At 43.9% G+C, this 27103-nt stretch overlaps 2 protein-coding genes across 3 annotated transcripts in view; one reads left to right on the top strand and one right to left on the bottom strand.

Annotated features, from left to right (window-relative positions):
* The window catches only part of Rmnd5a (required for meiotic nuclear division 5 homolog A (S. cerevisiae)), a 39492-nt gene extending 27838 nt beyond the window's left edge, over window positions 1–11654 (top strand). Inside the window, exons 7-9 of the mRNA XM_013035508.1 lie at window positions 3038–3140; window positions 5712–5866; window positions 6938–11654. Coding sequence (XP_012890962.1) covers window positions 3038–3140; window positions 5712–5866; window positions 6938–7001 — 322 coding nt within the window. The 3' untranslated portion in view covers window positions 7002–11654. The remainder of the gene's footprint in view (window positions 1–3037; window positions 3141–5711; window positions 5867–6937) is intronic.
* Window positions 11655–16376: 4722 nt separating this feature from the next.
* Cd8a (CD8a molecule) overlaps window positions 16377–27103 on the bottom strand; it is a 17145-nt gene continuing 6418 nt past the window's right edge. The window contains exons 1-6 of one of the 2 annotated variants that reach the window (XM_013035526.1): window positions 23191–23308; window positions 22734–23090; window positions 22236–22346; window positions 21923–22033; window positions 20503–20533; window positions 16377–16587 (exon numbers count right to left, since the gene is read on the bottom strand). In XM_013035526.1, coding sequence (XP_012890980.1) covers window positions 16578–16587; window positions 20503–20533; window positions 21923–22033; window positions 22236–22346; window positions 22734–23090; window positions 23191–23284 — 714 coding nt within the window. In that variant the 5' untranslated portion in view covers window positions 23285–23308 and the 3' untranslated portion in view covers window positions 16377–16577. Of the gene's footprint in view, window positions 16588–16703; window positions 18122–20502; window positions 20534–21922; window positions 22034–22235; window positions 22347–22733; window positions 23091–23190; window positions 23309–27103 lie in introns of those variants that run through there. The other variant, XM_013035525.1, reaches the window with a different exon arrangement.

Raw genomic sequence — 27103 nt, 5'->3', positions numbered from 1 at the left:
TTCAGGCAGCAGTTTGCACAGTGTGGTCTGTGCGTTTTAAGAAGTCCAGGAGCCCTTTTTACTGCTGACCTTTGCTCACATGGCCTAGAAACAAGAATGTGCTAAATGTCTGAGCCTATACTAAGTTGAAGTAGTGAAAACAGGGCCCCTTGTATTCCTGGACACTCACTACAAGCTTACTAGTTGTACTTCAGTCTGCTCTTCATGACAGATTAAAGATTATGAGTTGAGGGCTGGGAATGTGGCTTAGTGGTAGAGTGCTTGTCACTAGACAGGCATGAAGCCTCAGCACCACATAAACGGAAAAAGCCAGAAGTGGTGCTGCAGCTCAAGTGGCAGAGTGCTAGCCTTGAGCAAAAGAAGCTCAGGGACAGTGCCCTAAGTCTGGACATTGAGTAAATGTTTTTGGTTTTTTTTTTTTTAAATTCTATGGATTAGAGCAGGAAATTTGTATAGAGCACTTTCATACCTTAGCATGATGATTGTCTTGGGAAAAAAACATTTGCATATTATTTGTTATGAGCCAGTACGTTTCTCCCCGCCCCCCCCCCGAAAGAATTAGTAAAAACTATAATTGTTTGTTGATGGTGGTAGAGTTTCTTAATGATACTTGGATTTGGATTCGCAACCTCTTGCTTGTTAAATACACACTGTGCCTCTGAGCCACACTCCTGCCTTTTTTTATTCTGGTTATTTTGAGATTGGGTCTCACTTTCCTTCTAGGCCTGCACCTGGGTAATGATTCTCCTATTTTATACTTCCCACAGCTAGGATTACAGCATATACCAAGTCTAGCTTCTTCGATTGAGAGATAATCTCATGAATACTCCCCCTTCCCCCCCCCCAGGCTGACCTCATAATCTTTATCTCAACCTTCTGAATATCTAGGAATGTCATATCTAGGAAAGCAACTGTCAGTCTCTTTTGCCACAGTGATAAAGTTAAATATTTTAGGCTAACATTCAAAAGCTATACCTTTGGTTGTCAGCTTGTCAGCTTCCTAGTACATAAAGTATTATTTTTAATAAGAATGGTGATGGCATGAATGAAGTTGATTTTTTTAATATTACATGATGGAATGAAACATTTGGATGGTCTTAATTAAATATGGTATTATAAAATCATGCATGGATAGAAGAATCATAGTATAAGACAGACCATAGCTCATAGCAAGGTACAAAAATTCAGTTTTGTTTGTTTTTTTAAAGCACCATGGGTTTAATTATGTGTGTGGAACATAGACGTGAATAAGGTGGTCTGCATTTTTCAGGGCCACCACACTAATGAAAGACAATCAGCTGTAATTGAGGTAAGCCCTCATAGCAAGTGAAAGTGGCAGGTTTGGCAGAGAGGAAAGGTGGAGGCTGATGTAGCTGCAAGAAAAGCCTCTGTCTATCCAGAGTAGCTCTGGAGCATATGGGTTTCCCCAGTTGGGCAACAGACTACATTTGTGTGGAGAGTTGCTGGAAGTGACCCTAGTCATGTGGCTCTCTTTAGGGCTAAACAGGACTCAGCTGATTCCAAATTCGAGAAATAGGCCTTCTGCCCAGGCAGGGAGCAATCCAGATCTCGGAAGAACTGTACAAGAGCAAATTTTACAGGCCAAGACTGTCAAATAAGCCAGCATCAGCCTGCAGGCTACACTTTGGATGCCACTGGTCTACTCCATAAATGCCTTGAAGCATGCTGTATAAGAGAAAGAAACTAAGCACAATGGTTCAGGACAACCAGCACAATAGTTTTCAGATATCCTTTACACTGTCATTGAGGATGCAGAATATTTCTTCTTACAGTTTGGATTTCAAATATTATTGAATGGCTTACACTTACATATATGTGTGTGTATATATGTGTATGTATGTATGTATGTTTACGTATGCATTATAGTATGCCAATATATCATCTGTGAAGGGAGAGATCAGGACAGGGTATGTGTTTTATGTGTGGTTGAGTGATCAACTCAGAGAACATTTGAATGTTGAAACACCATTTTTGGTGTTTTAATTTGTATTTTTGCTTCAGACATCACTTGAATTGACAAGTTTCATACTTTTTCCTTTTAGTGATAGATCCTCCTCTCAATGCTGATGCCAAAAGCTGCTGCTATTTGTAATGGATAGAACTGGTTATATTTACAGTTATTGGGGAATTAATTCTCTCTATCAGAAAATGACCGTTTTACCTAGGCGCTGGTGGCTCACACCTGTAATCTTAGCTATTCAGGAGGCTGCGATCTGAGGATTGTGGTTTGAAGCCAGCCCAGGCAAAAAGTCCCCGTGAGACTCTTATCTCCAATTAATCACTCAAAAACTGGAAGTGATGCTGTGGCTGAAGTTGGTATAGCACAAAGAGCTTCAGGGACAGCACCCAGGCTGACCAAGAAAAGGAAAAAGGAAATGACCATTTTAGGATGTTAATTTTTTAACAATTTGCCCTTTGCCTTTTAAACATCATTTTTCCCATATTGGTTAGATTTAATGTTAGGTCACATTTTTTTTGCCGGTCATGGACCTGAACTCTGGGCCTAGCCTCTGTCCCTCAGCTTTTCAGCTCAAGGTGAGCGCTCTACTGCTTGAGCCACAGCGCCACTTCCGGCTTTTTCTGTTTATGTGGTGCTGAGGAATCGAACCCAGGGCCTCATGCATGCAAGGCAACCACTCTACCACTGAGCCACCTTCCCAGCCCAAGGTCACATTTTTAAATAAAGGCCATGGGGCTGGGAAGGTGGCTCAGTGGTAGAGCGCTTGCCTTGCATGCCTGAGGCCCTGGGTTCAATTCCTCAGCACCACATAAGCAAAAAGAAAAAAGCCGGAAGTGGCACTGTGGCTCAAGTGGTAGAGTGCTAGCCTTGAGCTGAAGAGCTGAGGGACAGCACCCAGACCCAGAGTTCAGGCCCCATGACCGGACCCAAAAAAATAAATAAATAGGGGCCATGTTTCAGTAATTATGGGAAATATACCTATTCACGGGTGTGGGGGGTAGGGGAGACACGGTCAGGGCCTGCAAACACAGTCTAACGCTTTCTCTTCTCTCCCAGTTTTTCAGCAGGTTGTGTGGCACTGCCAGCTTTAATTAACATCAAAGCTGTGATTGAACAGAGGCAGTGCACTGGAGTTTGGAACCAGAAAGATGAATTACCTGTAAGTTCCTCTGACTTGTCTTTTCTGTTATATGTGTCTTGGGTGTTTCAGGAATTTAAAATGTAGCTAACTGGGTGCCGGTGGCTCACGCCTATAATCCTAGCTACTCAGGAGGCTGAGATCTGAGGATCGTGGTTCAAAGCCAGCATGGGCAGGAAAGTCCGTGAGACTCTTTTTTTCTCCAATTAACCACCAGAAAATTGGAAATGGCAACTGTGGCTCAAGTGGTAGAGTTCTTACCTTGATCTAAAGCTCTCAGGACAATGCCTAGGCCCAGAGTTTAAGCCCCAGGACCACCATCACCAACAACAACAAAAAAGAATTTAAAATGTCTATCCTGCCTTTTAACCAGGAAACAGGGTTATAGCCATTGAACAGGAGTTTCATTATATATACATAGACATGATTTTTGTTTTTTTTTGAGGGGGGGTGCTTTGGTCATGGGGCCTGAACTCTGGGCCTGGGTGCTGTCCCTCAGCTCTTCAGCTCAAGGCTAGAGCTCTACCATTTGAGCCACAGCGCCACTTCCGGCTTTTTTGTTTTTGCTTATGTGGTGCTGAGGAATCGAACCCAGGGCCTCATGCATGCAAGGCAAGTGCTGTACCACTGAGCCACCTTCCCAGCCCCCATAGACATGATTTTTAACAATAAGACTGAGAGTGTAGCTCAGTGATAAAGTGCTTTGCCTAGCATGTGTGAGGTTTTGGGTTCAATCCTCACACCACTAAAATAAGAAAAATAGGAGGAATCAATTTTGGAGACATTTGAGGAGTGGTCTCAAAATTTTGGAGTGAAGTTTACTTTTGTTTATCTCTAAAAAGAGGACCACCCTTCTCTGTGGGGCAACTGAACCTTGAGCTGACAGGGACCTTGTGGCTGCTGTGGTGCCGTTATGATGTACAGTGCAAAGGTGTTTATATGTATTTCCCTCTGCCAGTAGGCACTAAAACCTTAACTTGGAATTGTCATTCTTGTCACAGCAGTGCCAACAGATTCTCTAACACTCAAATCTGCATTTGGCTCTTTGTTACATTTCTGCCCCCCCCCCCCCCCCCCACCTGGCTCAGCTGGCTCTTGAACAGCAATCCTCAGATCTCAGCTTCCCCCCCCCCCCCCCCGCACAGGTTTATCTGGAGTTACCTTGTTCTTCCAGCTGGTAAGCCTATCAGTTGGTTGCCCCAGCTTCTTCTTAAAGATCTTGTGCTTAAAGGCACAGGTGTCAGCTCAAGTTCTGCTTGTGGTCAGGACACAAGCAACACCCTGTTTTCATTGTTGCTAATTTGAGCAAGTGAAAAGAACTTGAGCCTTCAGTCACTTCCTGAGACAAGTAAGTCCCTGGCATCTGGCAGTCCCCCACTTAAGCTTTAAGCATCTATTGACACTTATATACTAGGTCAGAGCAGATTGAAACCTGAATCAACTGAAGTCTTATGGGTAGGGGGCCAGGGAAGGTTGTAAAGCAACTAGAAGTTGGGATCAGGCCAGTCTTTGTTTGCACTGTTATACTTTGTCAGTTTTCTTGAAAGAGCATTAGTAATAGACTTTGATGCTGATAGCTGTTGTTGATTTAGAATAAAGGAAAACTGATGTTTGTGAGGGCTCTGTTATCTTCCACATAGTCTGCTAGATGATCTTTAATATGACTTGTTTCATTTGTGGCAAAAAGAAACTATTGACCCTCTGTACAGTATTTTAACAATAAAAAAATAAAAGAAACTATTGATACAAGCGCCATAGGCTTTGATGCCACAGATCGCCACAGGCCTGTTGAAACTTGGCTTATAATGCCCTGTTTCAGGTGGTTTCCCTGGAGCATTATACACAAAACATGAGAAACTCAGATCTGAAACTGACTTTGAAGGATTTACTGAGCGGAATTTTATCACCTGGCTATGTGTGCTGCCATTTTATCACCTAATTATCAGTGAGGATGCCTGGTAGCTTTGCTTCTAGTTGTAGGATGAATTTTTGAGAGGGTTTAGGCTGAGATGTGACTTGGTGGTAGAGTGCTTACCTAACATGCATCAGTCAGTGGGAGTGACCTGTACAAAGGGCAGAAGCGCTTATGTTTTAGAGCATTTCCTTGACTTTGATCTGACTCTCACACATTGGAATTTGGAATTTCTTTTATTTTTTTCTTTTATTTTTTTTGGTTGGTTGTGGAGCTTGTACTCTGGACCTGGGCGCTGTTCCTCAGCTCTTCAGCTCAAGGCGAGCGCTCTACAACTTGAGCCACAGCGCCACTTTGGGTTTTCTAGTGATTTATTGGAGATAAGAGTCTCGCAGGCAGGATTCCTGCCCGGGCTGGCTGTGAACCATGATCCTCAGATCTCAGTCTCCTGAGTAGCTAGGATTACAGGTGTGAGCCACCGGTGCTCTGCTAGAATTTGGAATCTTGTTGATGACTGGTTTAATTCAACTTGGTGTGTTCTAAGACTCACCATTTTTGAGAAGAGTGCTTTGGATAATTCCATTCAGATACCTAGATCTGATCAACTTTCCTGTCACAGTGCATGTTAATCTGTGGTTGATTTTTGGAATATAACTAGCCTTTTTATTTTTTTTGAACAGATTGAAGTGGACCTTGGCAAAAAGTGCTGGTATCACTCTATATTTGCCTGTCCCATTCTTCGTCAGCAAACAACAGATAACAATCCACCCATGAAATTGGTTTGTGGTCATATTATATCAAGAGATGCCCTGAATAAAATGTTCAATGGTAGCAAGTAAGTGTCTGACTTCTTAAGATATTGGTAAATATATCTTTTGGAATTTGGTGGGAACATCAGGTAATGAAGAAAATCAAATGTAGCTAGATTTAGAAATAGGTTTCTTAAGTATATATTGGTGAAAGTTGGGGGTATCTAATTGTTAACCCATTTAATCTGTTATTTGTTTGATTAGATTTGAAAGAACAATCAATGGCTTTGGGAACTGCTGTTTTCTGGTACTCTGTTATCTGGGCCTACTTTGCTTTCTTTATTTACTGATTTCTCTTAGAGATCTTTTTTTTGGGGGGAGGGGGTCCGGTTGTGGGGCCTGAACTCTGGGCCTGGGTGCTGTCCCTCAGCTCTTCAGCTCAAGGCTAGCGCTCTACCACTTGAGCCACAGCGCCACTTCTGGCTTTTTTTCTTTTTGCTTATGTGGTGCTGAGGAATCGAACCCAGGGCCTCATGCATGCAAGGCAAGCGCTCTACCACTGAGCCACCTTCCCAGCCCGAGATCTTACTGCTGAAAGAGCCCTGTTCTGTTTCTCTTCAAGCTACAGAGTATTCTTCCAGGTAGAAACAGGATTATTTAGTCAGTTTCCTATTTAAGTTGATAACTATCAGTAGTGCTAAAGTGAGTTACCTTATCTATATATGATGTATAAATTCCTACCAGTACAATTGCAAATCCAAGGGATATATGTTTGTGATTCTTTTAAGCTCAACTTAAAAAAAAGTCCCAGAAACCATTTCTAGCTCAGACAGCTAGAAATTTTTTCACTTAATTTCCACTCCATAATGATAAATTGCTGTTTTCCCCTCCTAGACCCTGCAGCTGCCCTGGCAGTGCAGAGCAATTGCGATTAGAAGCCATTTAGGTAGGTTGTTGGTCTTAGCTTAGACTTGCTGGTTTCCTGTGGCACTATAGGGGAGACTGTAGTAAATCCTTCAGACAAAATTCAGACACATATTACTGTTGGTGTACACTGGTGTATGTTTAATTGTTAATAATACTCTGCAACCCAATGACAATGGAATGCTGGGTGCTGACCCATTTCCTTGACTCTGTCTTTTTTGTCTTGTCTCTAGGTTAAAATGTCCATATTGTCCAATGGAACAAAGTCCAGGAGATGCCAAACAGATATTTTTCTGAAGAAATGAATTTGGTTTGCAATTTGTAAGTGAAACTGAATTGTTGGGTGCATTTGAGAAGAGAACGTTCCATTGATTGCAGCTAACCAAGGACTCCCGTGTTTATATAAGCTAAAGCTCCAGAAACTTTGCCAGCATGCTAGTGTACACACTGATGGGAGTGCTCCAAACGAGTGCTACCATAGGGCTTTATTATCTGCTTGGTCTTCATTTCTGATCAAGTAAATACACCAGCAGTTGTCATTCAATGCAGGTTTTTGTACTTAATTATAAGGTGATTTTTTTACTTATTAGGAGCAGAAACAGGAATTGACCTCCCCGCCATGTGTTGAATATCCCTTCTGCTTTTACTTTTCTCCTTTTTTAATAATTGTAAGCCTGAGAGTGTTTGTGACAAAGCTTTCTTTCTTGATAAGTGTGTGTGTGTGTGTAATATATATGTGTGTGTGTGCATATATACACACACACATATATATATACACATTTATTTATACACACATATGTGATATAATTAAATGAAAATTCTTCAGAGAAAGTTTGACAAGTTGAATTGTGGTTCGACAACTAATTTTCATTTTTTTTTTTTTTTGCTTAAGGAAGAAAGCTGTGATAGATTCCAAATTTACTTTTTGATGTTTTCCTCTGCTCCAGCACTTGCCTCAAAATCAGCACACCTGCATTTGAGCTCTGCTTGTAGCCCCAGTGGGCTGCCTGTTTAAAATCCCATCATGAATTTAGCAGGCTGGTGTGACAAGTCTTCCACTAGAACAGAGTGGAAGAAGTATTGTGGTTTTTTTTTTTTCCCTTTTATTGCCAAGAGGTGCTTGTTTTTAAAGTGTGTTCAATAAATGAAATTCTGAAGTTAGACATGTTCTTAAGTTAATATATATGCTCTCTTGGTCTTGGTAGCCTCTCCTTTGAAATCTGTCTTCAGGACTTGGCTATGTGTTGCATCTGTATATCACTCCAGACACAGTGTTGTGCATGTATGTGTGTAGATACTGTGCACCAGCATCAAACATTGTGCATCTGGAAGGGAAGTAGCATGTTCCAGTCCTACAATGCGGTTACCAGACCCATCACTTTTAAGTCCTTCAAGTTAGACGCTAACAATTTTTCTGTAGTGCAGAATATGTTCACTGCTGTTTTTGTGTTTGATTTGTGTACTGGTCAATGACTCTCCTGCAAAGTGTATCATCTCATTGACTGTGAAGCTGTATATTATTCAAATGGCTACAGATAACGATCTTTTCTCTTGTGAGGTATCTTCATTTAATGCACTGTCCAGAAAGAGCCATGTGTAAGAATCTTTTTCTGTATGAGAAACTACATGGAAAAGACTTCTACGGACATAATTCTGACATAAACTCATGAAGTTATTTCATCATGAGAAGATTGTTATATGGAAATCACCAAATACTTTCCAGCTTTTTTTTTCCATCTGACATGGAACTGAACCATGAACATAGGAATACTCTGATGAATGAAAAAAATCAAAAAGCAAGGAGACTTTGACATTTTAAACTACAAGTGGACTTAGATCAAGGGAAGGGGGAAAATGACAGATTTGGTGCTAAGCTCATGGGAAATTGGCAGCATTCACAGTAGCACATCAGCCTGGCTGGTTTATTCTGAATTACTTGCCTGGGAGAGCTGGGATTTGCTTGTGGAAAAAAAGAGACTGCAGAAACCCTGCATGTCACCCCTGTGTTATCTTATGGTTCCTGCTGATTCCAGTGTGCTGTGACGCTAGCTAGGAATCACAGTCGGTGCCACTTCGAGTACTTGCTTTGTCCAAACTCATTCTGACCCACAGTGATGTTTGTGTCACTGTTGGGACTTTATATTAAAAAGTCCCCCTCTACTAAAGAAGTGAAGGAAGATCTCAGACCAAGTTGTTGGAGTATAGGGAAAAAGTTGAGCGTTCCAGGCAGTACTCAGTCTAGGGTGTAGGCACGATTTTATATATATATAGTCTTTCCTTTGAATTAAATTATTGAGTGTCAGTTTTTTAAAACTTTTTCTCCCCAGGCCAAATTTAGCTTTATACATAGTTTATTCTCTCCTTTCCACCTCAAACATCTACATGATGTCATTGAAGTTTCATACAAGGTTTGAGCAAAACAGATAAGCTGTAGAGCTGGTAGTCAATTTTTTTTTTTTTGTAGCAAACCCTTTTGCACAGTTGGCTAAAGCCACTTTTAAGGACAAAGCCTCTGCTTTATCTCTCTCCTGATGTTAGGAATCTTATCAACAGTTTCCTAGGCAGCTCATGAAACTTTAAGGATGACATGCTTTATTTAACAAGCATTTGACTTTACAGCTTTTTTTGGTCCTGTAGTCTCACTGGGCAGGAAAAGGGCCAAAAGATATTGACACTCTTGGTCAGACAATTTATCATTATGTCTGTGATCTTCTTTAAGTGCATGGACTTAAAATCTATAGGAGACTAAATGTACAGGAGGAGTGGATTTGAAGAGGCCAGACCTTAACCAAAGATGCCAGAGTACAACATTACGTCCTTTCTATTCTAGAAAACACCTTCACGGTGGTGTTAGGACCATATCATCATTGATGCTGCATGCACGTTGGCATGTAGGGTAATGCTATTGGTTTCTTCTTGTCTCTCCCAGCAAGAGGCAATGAGAAAGCCAAGTTAGACTAATAACATAACGTACATTGGAAACTTTCAGAATGGTGTCTTAAGCTCCTTTAAGAGCCATTTCCATTACCATTTGTGAACAAAGGCCATGGGATTATACTAAACCAATAAATCTTTTATTAGCAAATCTCTAGATCTCAACTTGGCCAACACATCTGTATTTTCTAGCACTCTTCATAGTGGCTAAGGTTGCTTTTTTTTAATCTATTTTTTTCCTCCTTTGCATTGTCATTGCAAATGATGTTTCTGTTTTATTGATGATTATATGATACTTCTAATACATAAATGAACGGGTATTGGTGCCTCTTTATTTTAAAGAATTTGAAGAGCCACCTCATTTATAGGGTGTGTGTTTTGTGAGTGTGTGAGCATTTAATTAAAAATAAAGTTACGAATTACATCTTTGTTTCAATTTTTCTGTAGTAGCTAAAGTGCACGGAGACACTAAAACCCACACCAAATCACGTGGGGCTGAGGATCCTTTTTTTCTTTTTTTCTGTCCAGGTGGTCCCACAGGTTATGCAGTTCATATTCAGTATTCTCCATGTTCTAAGTAACTTCCACCTCAATGGTGTCAGTCTTTGAGAAAAGCTAAGAACTTTTGGTTTAGCCATACAAGAGGAGCTACTGATAGACTAATATTTACCCTCTGGCTTTCCAGCACAACCTTTGATAAAGTTGACTGACAGCCAGGCTGATCAGTCTGTTTAGTCATCAGACTCGGGTTATCTTCAGGAAAGGTATGGAGGCATGGTTTGGTTCATTTTATCACTCAGATGTAGAAAGTGAAGACAAACCAAATAGCTTTCATCACTTAACTCTACGTACATGATCTGTGGTAACACTAGAGTGCACACAAGTACATAGTAAGGAACACTTAAAAGGCTTGTTATTTCATAAGCCTGTGGTAGGTTTTATGTGGTTCAGCAGTGTTTACCATAAACAGGTACAGGCTTCATGAACTTTTTATATTAAATTATAATTGACTATATACCAAAAATAGAATGACATGTATTTTAATAGCAGACGAAGCAGTTAGTTTGAGGGTGAATTTTCCACTGTTGATTTTACTTTAATAGCAAGAGAAACAAAAGTTTTTGTTTTTTAAGACTACAGTTTTAAACTGTAGTGAGCACATGCTTCATTTACTTCCAAAGAGGCGAAAGCAGCTGGAACTGGCTTGCAGCACATGCTTGTTTCTTGGTGTGAATGAGGCTATGCACATGTTTTAGCTGTCACTTAACCTCCTCTAGCCAGGCAAATCTGGGGTTCACTAGGATTTAGTGCCTGATCTTTCTTTGGGGAAAGGGTGAGAGTGAATGTATGAGGGAGGGAGAGAAGCAGGAAAAGGAAATGGAAGTGTGAATGAGTGTGCATGTGTTTAGGAATTCACCCTCACCCCACTTGTGTCTAGCAGAGACAGGTGACTAATGTGTTCGCTCATGACTGCAGTATGCATGTATTCTTTTTTCCTCTGTGTTTTCTAGACCTACACTAAAAGGATTCATCAAATCATCTTGTTCAGATGGCTCAGGATTGTATGTCTTTTGCTTACCCTGTGCTCTTGGGTCCTATAATATTTCTATAATTATGTAATAAGAATAGTGTTGCACTGTATTCTATCGTATAGAGCTATATGTATGGAAAATTTTGATCAGTTTTTTTAAGAGATGTATCCTGTTCGCAAAGGCACAATAAAGTTGCATCTTCTAGACTATAGGCAATAAAGTTAACAATAAACCTTATTTAACACAAACCATGCTCATCTTCTCTGCTCATTTGATTTTGGAAAAGAAAGTCTAGTATATTCCAGTAGTTTCAGGGATTTCATTTAACTTTAAAAAATTCTGATATATTTAATTTATAAATTTCGGACTGATATAATAGAATTTTGGAAAACTAAGAAATGCTTTGTTAATGTGTGTATTCCTATGTAAAACACATGGCTCCTGTGTATATTTTTTAAAAATTAAAGAAATGCACATCTAAAAAGTGTCTTGTGGAACCAATTTGTATAAATGTGCTAGGTTACAGAGGTATGAAGGAGGGAATGTGAAGGCACCAATTGTGAAAAGAAAAAGTCACTGTTTGCATTTGCTGGGGTCTTTGTGCATGACAAGAATTTAAGAAAATCTTGAGATGGAGGTATGGTAGAGTACTTACCTAGTGTGAGACTCTTGAGTTCAAACTCCAGTACTACAAAAAGAAAATTGGTGTCAGCATCTCCCCCTGTTCTGTGCTACTCGTGATGTGAGAAGTAGGTGATCGGGTACTCGTGGAGTTTGAAATGAAGAGATAACGTCTGTTTCTGGATCCCATCCTCCTGCCCGTCCCATGCTCTGTCCAGAATGGTAATGATTCTATGCCTGGCACAACAGCTCAAAACAGCTTACACTTCAATTGCTGGGGAAAGAGGCATTCACCTCAACATTGCCAGGAGGAACAGAGACTGAATAGTCTTATCTTCAGTGAGGAGATAAGGTGGTAGAAACGGTTTATTTGTGTTCCTTTTATGAGAGCAGGTAAAACAGCTACTGAAGAAAACTGTGTCCCCCCTAGTCAACTTGGTTGCCAAGCAGTTATAGCAAAACACAATCACAGTTCCTTAATAAATTTCTCTCCTGTTATTGAACAAAAATCTAAACCTGGGCTGGGAAGGTGGCTCAGTGGTAGAGTGCTTGCCTTGCATGCAAGAGGCCCCGGGTTCGATTCCTCAGCACCACATAAGCAAAAAGAAAAAAGCCGGAAGTGACGCTGTGGCTCAAGTGGTAGAGTGCTAGCCTTGAGCTGAAGAGCTGGGGGACGGCGCCCAGGCCCAGATTTCAGGCCCCATGACCGGACCCCCCCCCAAAAAAATCTAAACCTTCCAGCTTAGCTAGTTCAAGTTGGCTTAAACATTTTGGGTGGTCACTTTGCTATGTAATACATTATTACCTTCCCACTAGCTTTGCTGTAGACAACACATCTGCCCTGGAGGGGTATCTCATAATAGGTACCTAACGGCCATTTCTCTTGGAAACACTGGCTTTTCACTTGGACCTGCAGATACTAGATAACTAGAGTGAGATGAGAAACCTTGAAATCTCTGTCTTCACATCTTGTCTGCCTCCTTTGCTCCTTTCATCTTCGGGTTGGTTTTTGCTCACTTCTGCCCATAGGCATGTTGATCATCAGAGAAATGTCTAAAAATAATGTACTACAGGGTTAACTTGAGCTAGACTTGGATAGTCTTCCCCCTTCTGCTCCTATAGAGGCTAACAACCTACCTGACACTGTACCAGAAAAGACCGTGAAAAAAAGTGGTATCAATTCCTGGGATATCACTGGCCATTTCGAGAATGATGTGAATATTTCTCCCCTTCTTGGCTTACCTTTGATCTGCAGCCCCATAATCCTAGCGAAACTGATGGGTGAACAAAGCTCATCTATTACTTGACTACTGAATAAAAGCCTTTCTCCACAGCACTCATCTCTCAGACATGGGTTTTTTGGTGGGATGAGCTGGGCCTAAGGCTGTAATATCTGAGATTGTAGATTATTTCCTGCCTAGTGGAAGCTATATGGATCTCTCCTAGTCACATTTGGAGCTAGTGGCCCAGGTAGTACCGAAGAGGCTGGCTAACATCTCTTTGCCTACATATGTGAAAAAGATATGAAGAGGTGTCTGGGGGTGCTGACATCCATGGTTATATATTGAAAGCACTAGCACCCAAAACCACACACACCAAGTCACATACAGCAAAGTTTATTGTCAGGAAGCAGATAGGCTAACTCTCCTGGGATAGAGTATAGCAGCCTCTCCTTACGCAGTGGATGTAATTATACAGTGCCAGGGAAATGGAAAGTGGCAAGTCTTGTAGCCAGATGTTAGAACTAGCATATGGCTGGGGCAGAACTTCCTGACTGCAGCAGCAGCATTTTGGGGCTAGAAGTAGTGTAGTTTAGCTGAGAGTGGGCAATTCAAGCCTGGCCTGGTCACCTGATTTGGGGGAAAGGGTAGAGGACCTAGGATGGAGGCTTTCAGCCAAAATAGGGGTGGATATGCTAACACATTGTAGCAGCTTTATCTGTAGCAAGGTCTTAGAGGAGAGAGGTCAGGGATGAGGAAACAAGTTGCTGTACTCAAAGTACATAAAAAATAATCACTAACAACTATTGCATGTATTGATTTGCTTCCCATGTTCTAGGAGCTGCTGTAAGAAATTAAATCTGCATAAACACATGTTCCTTTGAAAAAAATTTACAAATGGGGAAACTGAGTTATCAAATGAACTCACTTTCCCAGAGACCATGCAGTTAACAGTAGAGCCCGGAAGCAAATTCCACTGTGTTGGTATTCAACCACTCTGCTGCTGTTACCTTTAGTTTCCTCTGGTATTCAAACAAACAAAACCACTTGAAGCCTGCTTTGGAGGCTGTCCCCAGTGGTGATGGAACTGCAGAAAAGAATTTGCCCATAGGTAGGTGGAAGGAGAAGCTAGTGAAAAGGGAAATAACTCCCCGATCTACTTGGCAAAATTCATAGCTGGAGGGGGGAAAATAAGTTTTATATGAGCTACATTGAGGCTGGCTGGCTGGATTCTTGTCTGTTAATACCAAAATTTCCACCTTGTGGTGTTTCAAGGCCTAAAAAGTAATCAGTGTTTCAGGATAGCAATTGGCAGATAAAAGTTTGGGCCCAAGGCTAGCAGAGTGAAACTTGGGTGCTCCTCCCACTTGTGTGAAGCCAACAGGATGGATGCATCTGACCATCTAAGAGCCCTGAGCCTAAGTTCACAGCCTGCCTTTAGCATGCTTCAACTGCATGGCCTACAGACAGCCCACCTATTTCTCTGGCCCAATGGGCCATCTCTAAAAAATGCGTTTTCTTATATTGATACTTTAAATTTCTAAACGATTTTGTTTGTAAGTTGTATTGCTTTTCATACACAAGTGATAAAGGACTTGAAAGAATGTTTTAAGATTTAGCTCGTGGTTTCAGAGTGTTCCGTCCACAGTCACTTGTCTTCATGTTTCTGGGTCTTTGATAAAGCAGGACATTATAGTGGCAGAAGAATGTGCAGGAGGAGGCTGTTTACCTCATGGTGGACAGGAAGCAGAGTAGAGCTATAACAGGAAGGGGGCAGGGCAAGACAGAGCCAGGAGGACTTGCCTCCAGTGACCTCCTTTCTTACAGGCAGAAGTTTTGTCACCTCTGAATAGACTACTGAATCCATCAATGGATGAAACCATCAGTTAGGCCTGAGTCCTCAGGATCTAATTGTCTGTCACTTTAAGTGCCCTCACAGACATATTCAGAGCTATGCTCTACTTAAGTAAGGAGACTCATTCCTACCATCTTAGCTGCTCAAGAGACTGAGATCTGAGGATTGAGGTTAGAATCCAGCCCAGGCAAACAAATCCATGAGACTCTTATTCCATTTATCTAGCAAAAAGCCAGAGGCATGGCTCAAAGTGGTAGTGTCAGCTTTAAGGAAAAAAGACAAATGGGGTCTTACTATGTTGCCTGGGCTGACCTTGAACTCCTGGGCTCAAATAATCTTCTACCCTCTGCCCCCAAGTAGGAGGCTACAAGCCTATGCTGCTGTTAAAAATTAACCACCACAGGCTGGGATGTAGCTCAGTGGCAAAGTCCTTGCCTAGCAAGTGCAATGTCCTGGGTTCAAATCCCAGTACCAAAAAAGACAAGACAAAAAATAAATACAGTTAAAAAAATTAACTATCATGTTTTTAAAGCCAAGATGCTTTTAGGAGAGTACCTAATGTGTGGAAAAGGAGAAGAACAATTTGAAAAACGCCCTGTAAATGGTGTTAAGAAACATCTCTCAGGTGTTTCTTGATTCAGTTAATTGATTAAAATGAAACATACCTGGTGTCATTTTAAAAAAAATGTTATAAAATTGATGCATAGAAGGCTTAGTGTTTCACAAGTCAGATAGTGAGTACATTTCTTTTTGGACAATGTCACCCCTTCCTTTGCTCTCTCCTAGTTTTTCCCTCCCATTCCCACCCACAAGTTGTATAGTTCATTTTCAACCTAGTGTCTAGTGAGTTCCATTTGTTTACCCTTTGTCCCTCCATTTCTGTGCCTCCCCCTTACCCTCCCAAAGACAGATAAACAAGATGAAAAAAAGAAGAAAACAAACAGCAACAAAGAGAAAATGTCTTGTATTAATTTCCTGGAGTTCATTTCCATAAAGTGAAATCTTTTTTGTTGAAGATATATAAAAACAACAACAACCAAAACAGTATTTGACCCTCTTCAGAGCCTTCCATGTGGAGCCTCTCTGCTGCTTAGCATCGGAACTAAAGGTTGGAGAGAAATGCTGCTCATGAGAGGATAGCCTTTTTCTAGTTCTTTTCTTGGCCTACATTCTTTGGCCTTGTTGCTTATGACTAGATAGTTTTCATGCTTTTCCCACAAGGAGATGGTGCTCCTCTTCCTTCCCAAGGAATCCAGAAGCACCAGAATCCATCCAGGCTCTGCTTCTGCAGGAACTTTACATCCTGGATCCTGTTCTGAACTTCAATACCTCACTCCCCACTGCCCTCACAGGGCCTGAATTGTGGGCCCGGACGCTGTCCCTCAGCTCTTTAGCTCAAAGCTAGCGCTCTACCACTTGAGCCACAGCACCACTTCTGGCTTTTTCTGCTTAAGTGGTGCTGAGGAATTGAACCCAGGGCCTCATGCAAGCGAGGAAAGCACTCTACCACCGAGCCACCGTCCCAGCCCCTTGTGTGCTTTTTGGGCATGTATATTTTTGCCTCAATAGTAAAATGAAGATTTTGAATTATGAGAGGACATTCCATGTTTCTAAGCAAACAACGAGAAGGAAGCTGATGGATAAAAGAATCCAATCCATTTTGATTGATGAAATAATGGTGAGTCCAGGGTAAAGGTGGGAACTGATCTGATTAAAAGGACCTTAGAGAAAAAAAATGTACAAAATGTTAGCAACATTTTGTAGAAAAAAAACGTAGCAAACGCTACGTAATAAAGGAAATGAGGCCCAACCAAAAAAAAAAAATACCATTTAGCCATTAAAAGGACGATATAAATGTTTATTTATCAAAGCTACTTATATAAGCACAGTACAATTCTAGTTTAAAATATTTTACATATATGCATGGAAAATAATCAGAAAGAAAGCACAGTATAATATTAACCATGAATTAAGAGCTACCAGTGGGGGAAGGGGGTTGGGAGGGAAAAATTGGTAGAAAACAAGAGAAGAGGTGACATGTCAGTTACCTGACATGTAACTGTAACCCCTCTGTACATCACCTTTATAATAACAATAAAAAATTACCAATGATTCTTACTTCCTTAAGTTATTTTCTTCATCAAGTACCCATACTGTATGATAGTGTACAAGAGGAAATTGGTTTGGGGGGTAACAGATTTGGCCCTCAGCCTCCCAGGAATCTGTTCTGCCTCATTCTTGCTCACAGCAAGAGGATATCAAGAAATGTGCTGACAGCTCTCCAGTAATTCTGCCTGTGATTACAAAGTGTAACACATCAACAGTGACCCCAGGACCGTGTTCCAATCTGGAATCTCACATTTAGAGATTGAGGAAGACCTTTTGTTCACCTTTACCAATGCTCACATCATACTCGTTAAGTTTCACCTTCTGCCAGTTAAGAGCTGGGAGAGGGATGTTAACTCCCTAGGTATTTTAGTGGATTTTTCCCTTAGTGATGGAAGGGTTTCTTTTCTAGGATTTAGTCACCTCTCACTTTTCTGCAGGAATTTGTGTGGTCTATGCAATTTCATATTTCAATATAAAAAGATCAGCTGTTGTTCAGTAACATAGAGTACTCTGAAAGGTAGATGTTGTTCTCTTCTCTTTATTACATTAGAGCCCAGTACTGAGTACATCACAGGTGCAGAAGAAATACTTGTTCCCTTGAGACACAGGCTCCCTGTCCTCTGGAAGAGAGACCTGAATGATGTGGAGAAAAGAGCCACAAGTTGGCAGAGAAGGGGTCTACCAGCTCTGGCTCCCACCCTTACTGAGTTCAAGCCACTTCCAGGCTGGGTTCCAGCATCTTCTGTAAGACCATGAGGAAGAGGTTTTGAACATATGGGTCCTGACATCACCTTTGGCTCTACCAGCATGATTCTGTGAAGTGGCTCTCAGGGTAGCTCTGGTGTGCTGCTTTCTGTACATTGTGTGTGTGCCATGCACTTGACTCTTGCGGTACACCGTAGACATCATGTGGTTTGGTTTTGTGTCAAAGTAAATAGATAAAGTTACTCTTCCCAACCTGCCCCACACTAAAATAATCAGAATGAATGCACAGGAAGGAAGACTGGAAAAACTTAAAAGAGAAGTTGCTCTCTTGCAAGGAAAGGTCTCAGTTGGATGTCATGTAGTGACTATGGCACAGTCCTGGTGCCACGTTAGATGTAGCGCTCAGAAGGGCTGGGCTTGCCTCCTTGTCTCACGAGGGGCCTGAAAAGAAGGCAAGGGGTCATTATTGTAGCAAGAGCCCCTTCAAAGCAACATTCATCCCTGACTCATTTCCCAACCCCTCAGTCTCTTTGAGAACACATCCCTAGGGCACCAGCCTTGACAAGTGTTTCACTGAATGATCTTTCTGAGAGTCCACACAGCTATTTCAGGGATTCTACACTGGACAGGAGACGTTAGAGAACCTGCCCAAGATCATAAAATTAGCAGGTGCCTGAGACAGAATCTGAGCTCAGTTAGTCTGGCTTCCGAGAGTTTTTGACTAAGTCCCCAGGGTGGTAAGATAATGAAGCTGATCATCTAAATCATCAGCTGCCCTGATTCTCAGTCCTGGAAGAGCCCTGGAAGATGAGAAGTAGAGACACGTGTGAGCCAATCACCATCAGCCAAGGAGAACTGCTTGAATTAAGAGTCCTTTTCCAGTAAATATGTACTGGAAGTTCATGTTGATTTAGTGATTTCTCATGGGCTAATTTGTCATGTGTGTCCTGTGGACACACCTCATCCCCCAAAGCTCCATCATCATTGAGTGTACTAACCTAGGAGTGTAAATTCCTCGTGTTTAACCTGTGTAGCTGTGTATTTGGGGGCAAGATTTGTCACTCACTTCAAATTTTTCTGAAAAACGTTTTCAGTAAAGTTAAAGAATCTTCTTATAAGAGCAACCAAGTGCACAACTCCAATTAAAGAAAAGGCTAAGAATCGTTGCAGGTTAGAGTCTTTACGCTTTTGGTGTTTCACTTAGAACATGTGCATTGAACATTCATTACATTTTTTATTGTTTCAAATAATGACGTGCCAAATGCTGAATTTAAATTCTTACAAGTAGCATAAAATGAAAACCCTAAGTACAAAATTTGAAATGTTTTCACCTACTGAAAAGAATTGGGGTACAGAGCAGGTTATCCTTAATATTCATTCACCCCCTTCTGCCCAGCTTAGCTCCACAACCAAGAAAAGTGACTGAACTTTAGACACAAATTGCAGCTCTGCTATTTCTTGTATCATGGCCTTAGACAAATCATTGAATGCCCTCAACCTTGGTTTCCCATCTGTAAAAAGGATTATGAAACTTGAAATTAATTAAATTATATATATATATATATATATATATATATAGTTGCCCTTCACACCCCAGAGGGACTAGTTCCAGAACTCCCTTACCCTTGGATACCCAAATCTTTGGAGTCCCTTACATAAAATGACATTGTATTTGCATATAATCTGCACATCCTCTCAACCCTTTAGATCCTTTCTAGATGACATAATAGCTAATATGGTTTCAATGAGGTACAAATCATGGATATAGTATACTGTCTAGAGAATAATGACAAGAAAAAGTCTATACATGTTCAGTACAGACATATTCTTTAAAAATGTCCTCTATCCAAGATTGATTGGGTTTGTGAATGCAGAACTGATGGATTTGCAGGGCTGACTGTATAAATCAAGTAACTGGTACATTTTAGGCTTTCATCAAATGGTTTGGTTTTTGAGAGTGTGAGCCACCTGAGATACCTCTACCACCACAGGTGGATTTATGAATCTCAAAGCTGTGATCTATAAGTTGAGACCATGGTATCTCCTGTAGCTATCGGGATTAAGAGAGATTGTCAGGGTAGAGCAGTGCCTGTTGATGTTCCCTAGCCTAAGATGGAAGCTGAGGGGAGACTAAGGCCTCTTGTACAGGCAAAGACGCAATGCCTATGTGCCTCTGATCATATAAAATAATATTCATCGAAATGAACTCCAGGAAATGTTGAAATAAGATGTTTTTTTTCTTTATTGCTGTTTTTGTTTTCTTTTTGTCTTGTTTGCTCATTTATCTGTCTTTGAGAGGGTAACATGGGAGGGACACAGAAAGAGAGGGACAAAGGGTGAACAAATGCAGCAGCAGTACCCACTAGACACTATATTGAACATGAATTATATAACTTGTAGGTGGGGATGGGAAGGAAAAAGTGGAAGACAGCAAAGGAAGGGGTGATATTGTCCAAAAAGAAATGTTACCTGACTTATGTAACTGTAATCCTTCTGTATATCCTTATACTAAATAAATAAATAAAATTTAAAGAAAAGACTCCTCAAACACTTGAACTAGGATGAGTTGAAGAAGATCTCAGATGGATATTCTGGGAGGTAGACCAGACTGAAATTACTGATGTTACACTGCTCTCCCTACCAGCCTCCCTTTTTTCAGAATTGCCGGCACATTGCTAGTCTTCTATCGCTCTTTGTTCCAGGACAAGCTGCTTCCCTTTCCACTGCCATAATCTCTCTGAGAGTGTTTTCCATCCTCTACTGCTGAGTAGTCAGGACTAGAACTGCCCAGTATGAGCAGGCTCAAGCTTAGAAAGACTCACCTGGGACATTTGCACACACGTCTTCTGTTTCCTGGATAAGAAAAAGAGAAGGGTAAAAATGAGTGTCCTTCTCATAGTTTCCAAATATCATTTCTTTTCTATCTTTGGGGTAAGTTTTTGGGGGTGGGGTGCCAGTCCAGAGCTTGAGTTTAGGGTCTGGGTGCTGTTCCTGAGCTCTTTTTGTTTAAGGATAGTGCTCTACCACTTGAACCACAGCCCCACGTCTGTCTTTTTGGTGGTTAATTGGAGATGACAGGCTCACAAGACCTTCCTGCCCCGGCTGGCTTTGAACTAAGATCCTTGGATCTCAGCCTCCTGAACAGCTGAGATTATAGGTGTGAGCCACCAGGGCCTGGCTATTTCTTAATTTCTTTTAGGCAAGATTTCCCTCTGTACCCCAGGCTAGCCTCAATTTCCTGATCCTTCTGCCTTAATGCTAGGAGTACAGGAATGAAACACCAGAAAAATGATCAGCTTTACTCTTGAGAGCAGAGGTAGGGTCATCTTACCATCTTTTCCATCTGCCTCTTCAGGTATCAATTAAAAACAACAACAGCAACAAAAAACATGGGGCCACAGGGTGTTGGCTCCTTGTAGCTCGAGTCCCTTTGGGTGAGCGTGAGCGGGGGGGGGGGGGGGGGGGGGGGGGGGGGGGGGGGGGGGGGGAGGGGGAGGAGAAGGGTTGGGAAGGGTGGTGGCCTGGGAGGCAGACGCAGCCACTGCCAGCTTCTGTCTGCGCATGACCAGTGGAGTCCGTGTCGCTGACCCGCTCACAGCACAGAAACATTGCGCTTCTGTTCAACTTTGCCTTGATCATTATTGTGTAAATGCCGTGTTCGGGGTTTTCTTTCTCTTATTCACAAAACTAAATCTGTCAGGGAATTATAAAGTTATTTAAAAACTGGAAAAGCAAAAAACAAACAGAACGCCACGGGGAAGGCAGACCTGGGTGTACTGAGGCTTTTGCAGATTTGCTGATGCGATCGACGTGGAGCGATTGTGGAGACAGGGTCACTGCACGCCTCACAGCAGTCTGGGGTTGGGCCCAGCTAACCTCCCCTGCCCGCTTCCTGGCTGGGTTTTGCACAATCCATCGGGCGCTGTGCTAGTGCTAGTCCCGTGCTAGGCCCAGCTGAGCTAGGGCCAAGGCTCCCAACCCCTCCCTCGCGAGAAGTGGGGGAGAGGGAGGGAAGGGGAGGGAGGGGAGGAGGGAGGGAGGAACGGGGGAAGGCTCGGGCAAGCTTTTCCTCCTTGCTCCGATCTCCAGGAGAGACGAGGACTGTGCCTGGGCATGCAGCTCAGACCACACACACTCACACACACACACACACTCACACACACACACTCTCAGACCACACACACACACACACACACTCCCATCTCGGCCCAGAGCGAAAGCAGCACGTGGGAATGGACTCACTGTGGTAACAGATGACGGTGACGACCAGAGACAGGAGAAGCACCGCGCACAACCCGGCCAAGGAGACCCAGATGCGGATATCACAGGAGAAGTCCAGCCACCTCGTGTCCACTGACAACACGGCAGACGGCACTGAGGGGAGGCTGGGGCTGCCCGTCCTGTCCCTCCCGGCCGTTCCAGGCCCTTCTTCCCTCCCTGAACTCGGGGAGGAGGGGGGCGCCCCCACCCTTCACACTGTCGTCTACGATCGAGGTGACCCCTGCGCCAGGGACCCTCGACGGTCAGGGCTGCCTCTGACCCGCGCCCGCCTCACCTGTGCCTCCTCCTGCCCTGGGCCCGCAGATCTCGGGGCTCCGGGACACAGGGAGCGACGATGTCGGGGGCGCCGGTGTGGGTGGTCGGGGCGCTGGCGTCGTGGTGATCACTGCGGGGGTCAACAGGGTGGTGGGGGGTCGGTCAAGCTGGGGTGTGTGTGGATGCAGCAGTACCCCCAATTGCTCACTCAGCGCCCCCTCTTGGGGAGAAGTGACCCCCGGATGCGCGCTGACCGCTTGGCTGCGGGGCGCAGCCGTGGTCGCTGCTTCGCCCCCGCATCTCCCGCGCACCCCGCGCACCCCGCGCAGGGCTCGCGCGCGTTCGTGGGGTACCCTGCCCCGGGGCCGGACAAGCACCCCCAAAAGGAGCCCAGATCGCCGAGCCTGCAAAGCCTCGCCCAATCCCTGCTCATCCAGGACCTGGGAGCCGTAGCGGGGTGGGTGCCCAGGGGTTCCGACGTGACGACCCCCCCGTCCCGCCGCGCCCCGCGCCCCACCTGGCAGGAAGACGGGCACCCAGGGGCTGAAGAACACCATGCCGCTGTCCAGGAACGAGCAGAAGTAGTAGCCTTGGTCCTCCGGGCGGAACTCGCTCACGGTCAGCGTGTACGAGTTCTTGTTTTTCGTCCCCGAGAACCGCCGGTCCAGCCGGTCGGCCAGGGTGGTCCGGGTAGAGGAGAGGTACAGGAGGAAGGTGGGGCTGGCGCCTCGGCCGGGCGGCTGGTAGAGCCAGGAGCAGCCGACAGGCGGGCTGCTCACCACCACCTCGCAGCACAGCTCCATCTTCTTGCCCGGCTCTGCCACCAGCGTCTGCGGCTTCATTCGGAACTGGCTCCGCTGAGCCACCGCGGCATCTGGAAGGTGCGGGTTGCAAAGTTAAGACGCGCTCACAAGCTCACGGCCTGTCCCCTCTCCTCCCTCCCCCCCCCCTGGGGGGGGGAGTCTCGAACTCACAGAGCAGCAGAGCCAGGGACAGAAGCCAGGTGATCCCCTGGGATGCCATGGCGCTGTGATGCTTCGATTGAGGCTTGGGGATGAGGAGAGGCATCCTGGGTCCTGAGGGGTGTGGAGGGGGTGGGGAGGGAGAGGCTGAGCGCTCCGGCAGGCATTTGAAGGATGTGATGTCACCACATGCTCCCCCTGCACCCCCGCCCAGGATCGTCACCCTCCTTTTCTCGAGGTTGTCACTGTCCAGCCCAGTGAGGGGCCTGGGAGACTTGAATGGGGCCTGGTAGAGCAGCTGAGACAAGACGCTGAAAAATGGCCTTTGGAAAGGCTCTTGTGTGAGAGTGACAGATAGCTTTCAAGAGATGCGGGAGTGTGGGGCGCCGGTTCCAAGCTAGTCTGGGCAGGAAAGCCGGTGAGACTCTTACCTTCAACAAACTACCAAAAATCTCGAAGTGGAGCTATGGCTTCAGTGATAGAGCGCTAGCTTTGAGCAAAAGCAGCTCTGGGACAGTACCCAGGTCCTGAGTTCAAGCCCTAGGACTGGCACTAAAAAAAAAAAAAACGAGGGAAGAAGTTGAGCATTGGTGGCTCATGCCTGTAATGCCTGTAATGCTGAGATCTGAGGATCTGGCTTCAAAGCCAGCCAGAGCAGGAAAGTCTTTGAGATTCTTATCTCCCATTAATCACCAAAAAAAAGCCAAAGTGAAGTTGTGGTCCAAGTAGTAGGATGCTAGCCTGAGTGCAAGTACTAGCAGAGAGAGACAGAGACAGAGAGAGAGAGAGACAGAGAGAGACAGAGAGACAGAGACAGAGACAGACAGACAGACCTCACAGGAAGGGGAGAGTCCATTATTTTGTCCTCACTCAATATGTCTGTTGTGTGTCTTCACCCTGGGTCTTTGTCTCTGCAGTGGTATTGAAAGCCGAATCAGCCTTCAAAATGGGCTTTCCTATGGAAACTGAGGCAGGGCATTCTAGACATTTTCTCTTCCACTGAGGGGACTTTCAGGGGCCAAGAGCTGTGGAGAGTTAGGCACCATTGCCTGTACTGACCACATCCTTCCGCTCCTGTGCCATGGCAACAGCCTCCATACCAGTCCCTCTATCAGCTATGTTCCAGCCATTTTCATAAAGGGGAGCTCATATATGCTTCCCCATAACCTAAATTGCTGCCTGGAACTCAGCCTCTTGGCTTCATCCACCAGCTCTTGGGAGGGTGCTGGCTCCTCTGAGCCTTCCCCGCAGACCTGTGCTCCTGTCTTCCCTACAGCACCTGCAGCTGCAGACTTAGAAGCTTGGTTTCCCCAACTCTACTCCTTGGTGCTGTCCACCTGGCATGTTATTCTCTATAAGCTCTGGGGCCAGCTCCCAGACTGTCTGACTTGGACCTCATTTCTCTCCCTGCTCTACTCTGGATGTTCACAGGATGCATCTATGGCCTAGATAAATGCTTGGGTGGAGGCAGTCTACCCTCTTCTGCCCCTGGCCTGTGTGCCCCCTTCCAGCCCATTGCCGTTCTGAACCTTTCAGCCTTAGTGTGGAACTGTCTTCCCTCCCATTTCTTTTTCTTTTTTTTTTGTCAGACTTAGGGCTTCAGCTCTTCAGCTCAAGGCAAGCACTCTACCACTTGAGCCACAGTGCCACTTCCAGTTTTCTGAGTGGTTTATTGGAGATAAGAGTCTCATGGACTTTCCTGCCCAGGCTGGGTTTGAACCATGATCCTCAGATCTCAGCCTCCTGAGTAGCTAGGATTATAGGTGAGAGCCACCAGCGCCCGGCCGTCCCTTCCATTTCTTCAGAGTTCCCACTCAGAATGCCACTGTGGGTACACATCATACTGCTGCTGCTTTACTCTAAAAGGCAAGCCACCTGGCAGTCTCTGTTCTACACCCATGTCAAAGCTCAACATGAGCTCTATTTTGTTTGCTGAACTGTACCAGTAGGGTCTAAATTTAAACAATCGGGGTTGGATGGGTTTCCTCCACACACCAGTGGAATTGGGGATTGAACTTAAGTTCTATTGGCTTAGCAAGCAATCTACCACTGAGCCACATCCCCAGTCCTTTTGATTTTTAGTTCATTTTTCAGATAGGATCTCATGCTTTTGTCTGAGCTGGCCTACCACTATGGTCCTCCTCCGTAGCTAGCTGGAATTAGACACACATATAACCATATCTGGCTTGGATGTGTTTAAAAAAAAAACAAACTTAGATTTTAATGCCTGCTTTTTTCAAAACATCCCAAAACATTTTTCCTAATATAGAAAGTTTTATATTTACAGATTTTATTTTGTATGCCAGTCTTGGGTCTTGAACTCAAGGCCTTGGAACTATCCCAGAGCTTTATTGTTCAAGGCTAGCGCTCTACCACTTTGAGCTACAGCACCACTTCTGGTTTTCTGATGGTTAATTAGAGATTAGAGTCTCATGGACTTTCCTGCCTGGTCTGGCTTCCACCTGTGATCCTCAGATCTCAGCCTGCTGAGTAACAAGGATTACAGGCATGAGCCACCAGTGCCTGGCAACAGATACTTTTTAAAGCATATTTTAAATTGGAAGAGTAATATATACCTGAAAAATATCAGACACTACAAAAATTATTTAGAGAAAGCCCCCTGTCTCAACTCTCCAGAGAGAAAACGGCTGTTATAATTGAACATGTCACTTAGATATTATCTGTGCCCAACAGATGTTTGTACATTAAGGTTACAGCGTGTGTGTATGCATACATATTACAACTTAACTTTTTTAGCAGTAGAAGGAAAACTTTTCATGTTCACAGAAGCAGATCTAGGCCATTCTTTTAAATGAATGTTCTGTAACTTAGTTCTCTCTTTAATGGACACTTAAGCAGTTTCTCATTATATGTTATTACAATAGTAGCAAGGCTGTGGTAGATACAAGTTATTGAGGAGTTTCCCCAGTATATGTAATGTTTTTCAAATGGAAGACAAGGGAGGTAGGGAAGGAAAAATGTTTGTAAAAGCTAGCATATACATGTATGCGTGTTTATATCTCTGTCTGTGTAGACACTGCTTCCCTTTATCCACGTGGCTAGGGGAATCCCTGTTCAGCAGCTAAGTTCAGATAGGCCATCGACATGGCTAGCTCTGCTTTAGATGGCAGTGTCCCTTCTGGCTTGGTCACTGCTCCCACAGCTGGATGAGTGTCATATGACCCTGCTGGCCAAAGAATATAAAGAGGGATAGACAGACATGAAGGTGTACCTTGCCTGGCTGGAGAGGACTAGACCCAAATCTTCAGATCTCTGGATCTTTAGGATCAAGCCCCTGAATATGACGGTGACTAGATTTGGGGGCACTGCTTGAAAATATTATTGCTCCATTTCAGTCTCCCGGAAGTGAGCTACCTAGCAGCTAAGCAAAGTGTCAGCCAGGGGGGTGATAGTTCTTTTGCACAGAGGACCATGGGTGGATGTGTGGGAAAGTCAAGACATCATATGAAACCCACCAAGGAGGCTTTGTGACCCCAATGATATTTTTCACAGAACCTAGTGGATTCTTGATATAACCACAAAGACATCCGCTCTGCAGCAGACAGACAAGCAGATGTAATTGCATAAGTTTGGAGATGCTTGTTTTCTGTAGCTCAATTATACTGGGTCCACCCATCATGGCCAGGTGTGTTTTCATGTCCCATCCTGTGGTACACACTTGGAATGGCTCAAAGGAAGGAGTGGTACCAAGAAATGGGAATTTCTGCGTCCTGCTACAAGTACCTTATTTCTTAAATCAGGCAAATATAGTAACCCCTAAGCAAGTCTTTGCTATTCTCAAGAAGTTCAGTTATGGACTGGGAAGGTGGCTCAGTGGTTGAGCACTTGCCTTGCATGCATGAGGCCCTGGGTTTGATTCCTCAGCACCACATAAGCAAAAAGAAAAAAGCTGGAAGTGGCGTTG

Source organism: Dipodomys ordii, unplaced genomic scaffold (assembly GCF_000151885.1).
Source record: "Dipodomys ordii isolate 6190 unplaced genomic scaffold, Dord_2.0 Scaffold214, whole genome shotgun sequence".
Lineage (NCBI taxonomy): Eukaryota > Metazoa > Chordata > Mammalia > Rodentia > Heteromyidae > Dipodomys > Dipodomys ordii.
The sequence above is the reverse complement of the archived record's forward strand: the minus strand, read 5'-3'. Positions and strand labels throughout refer to the sequence as shown.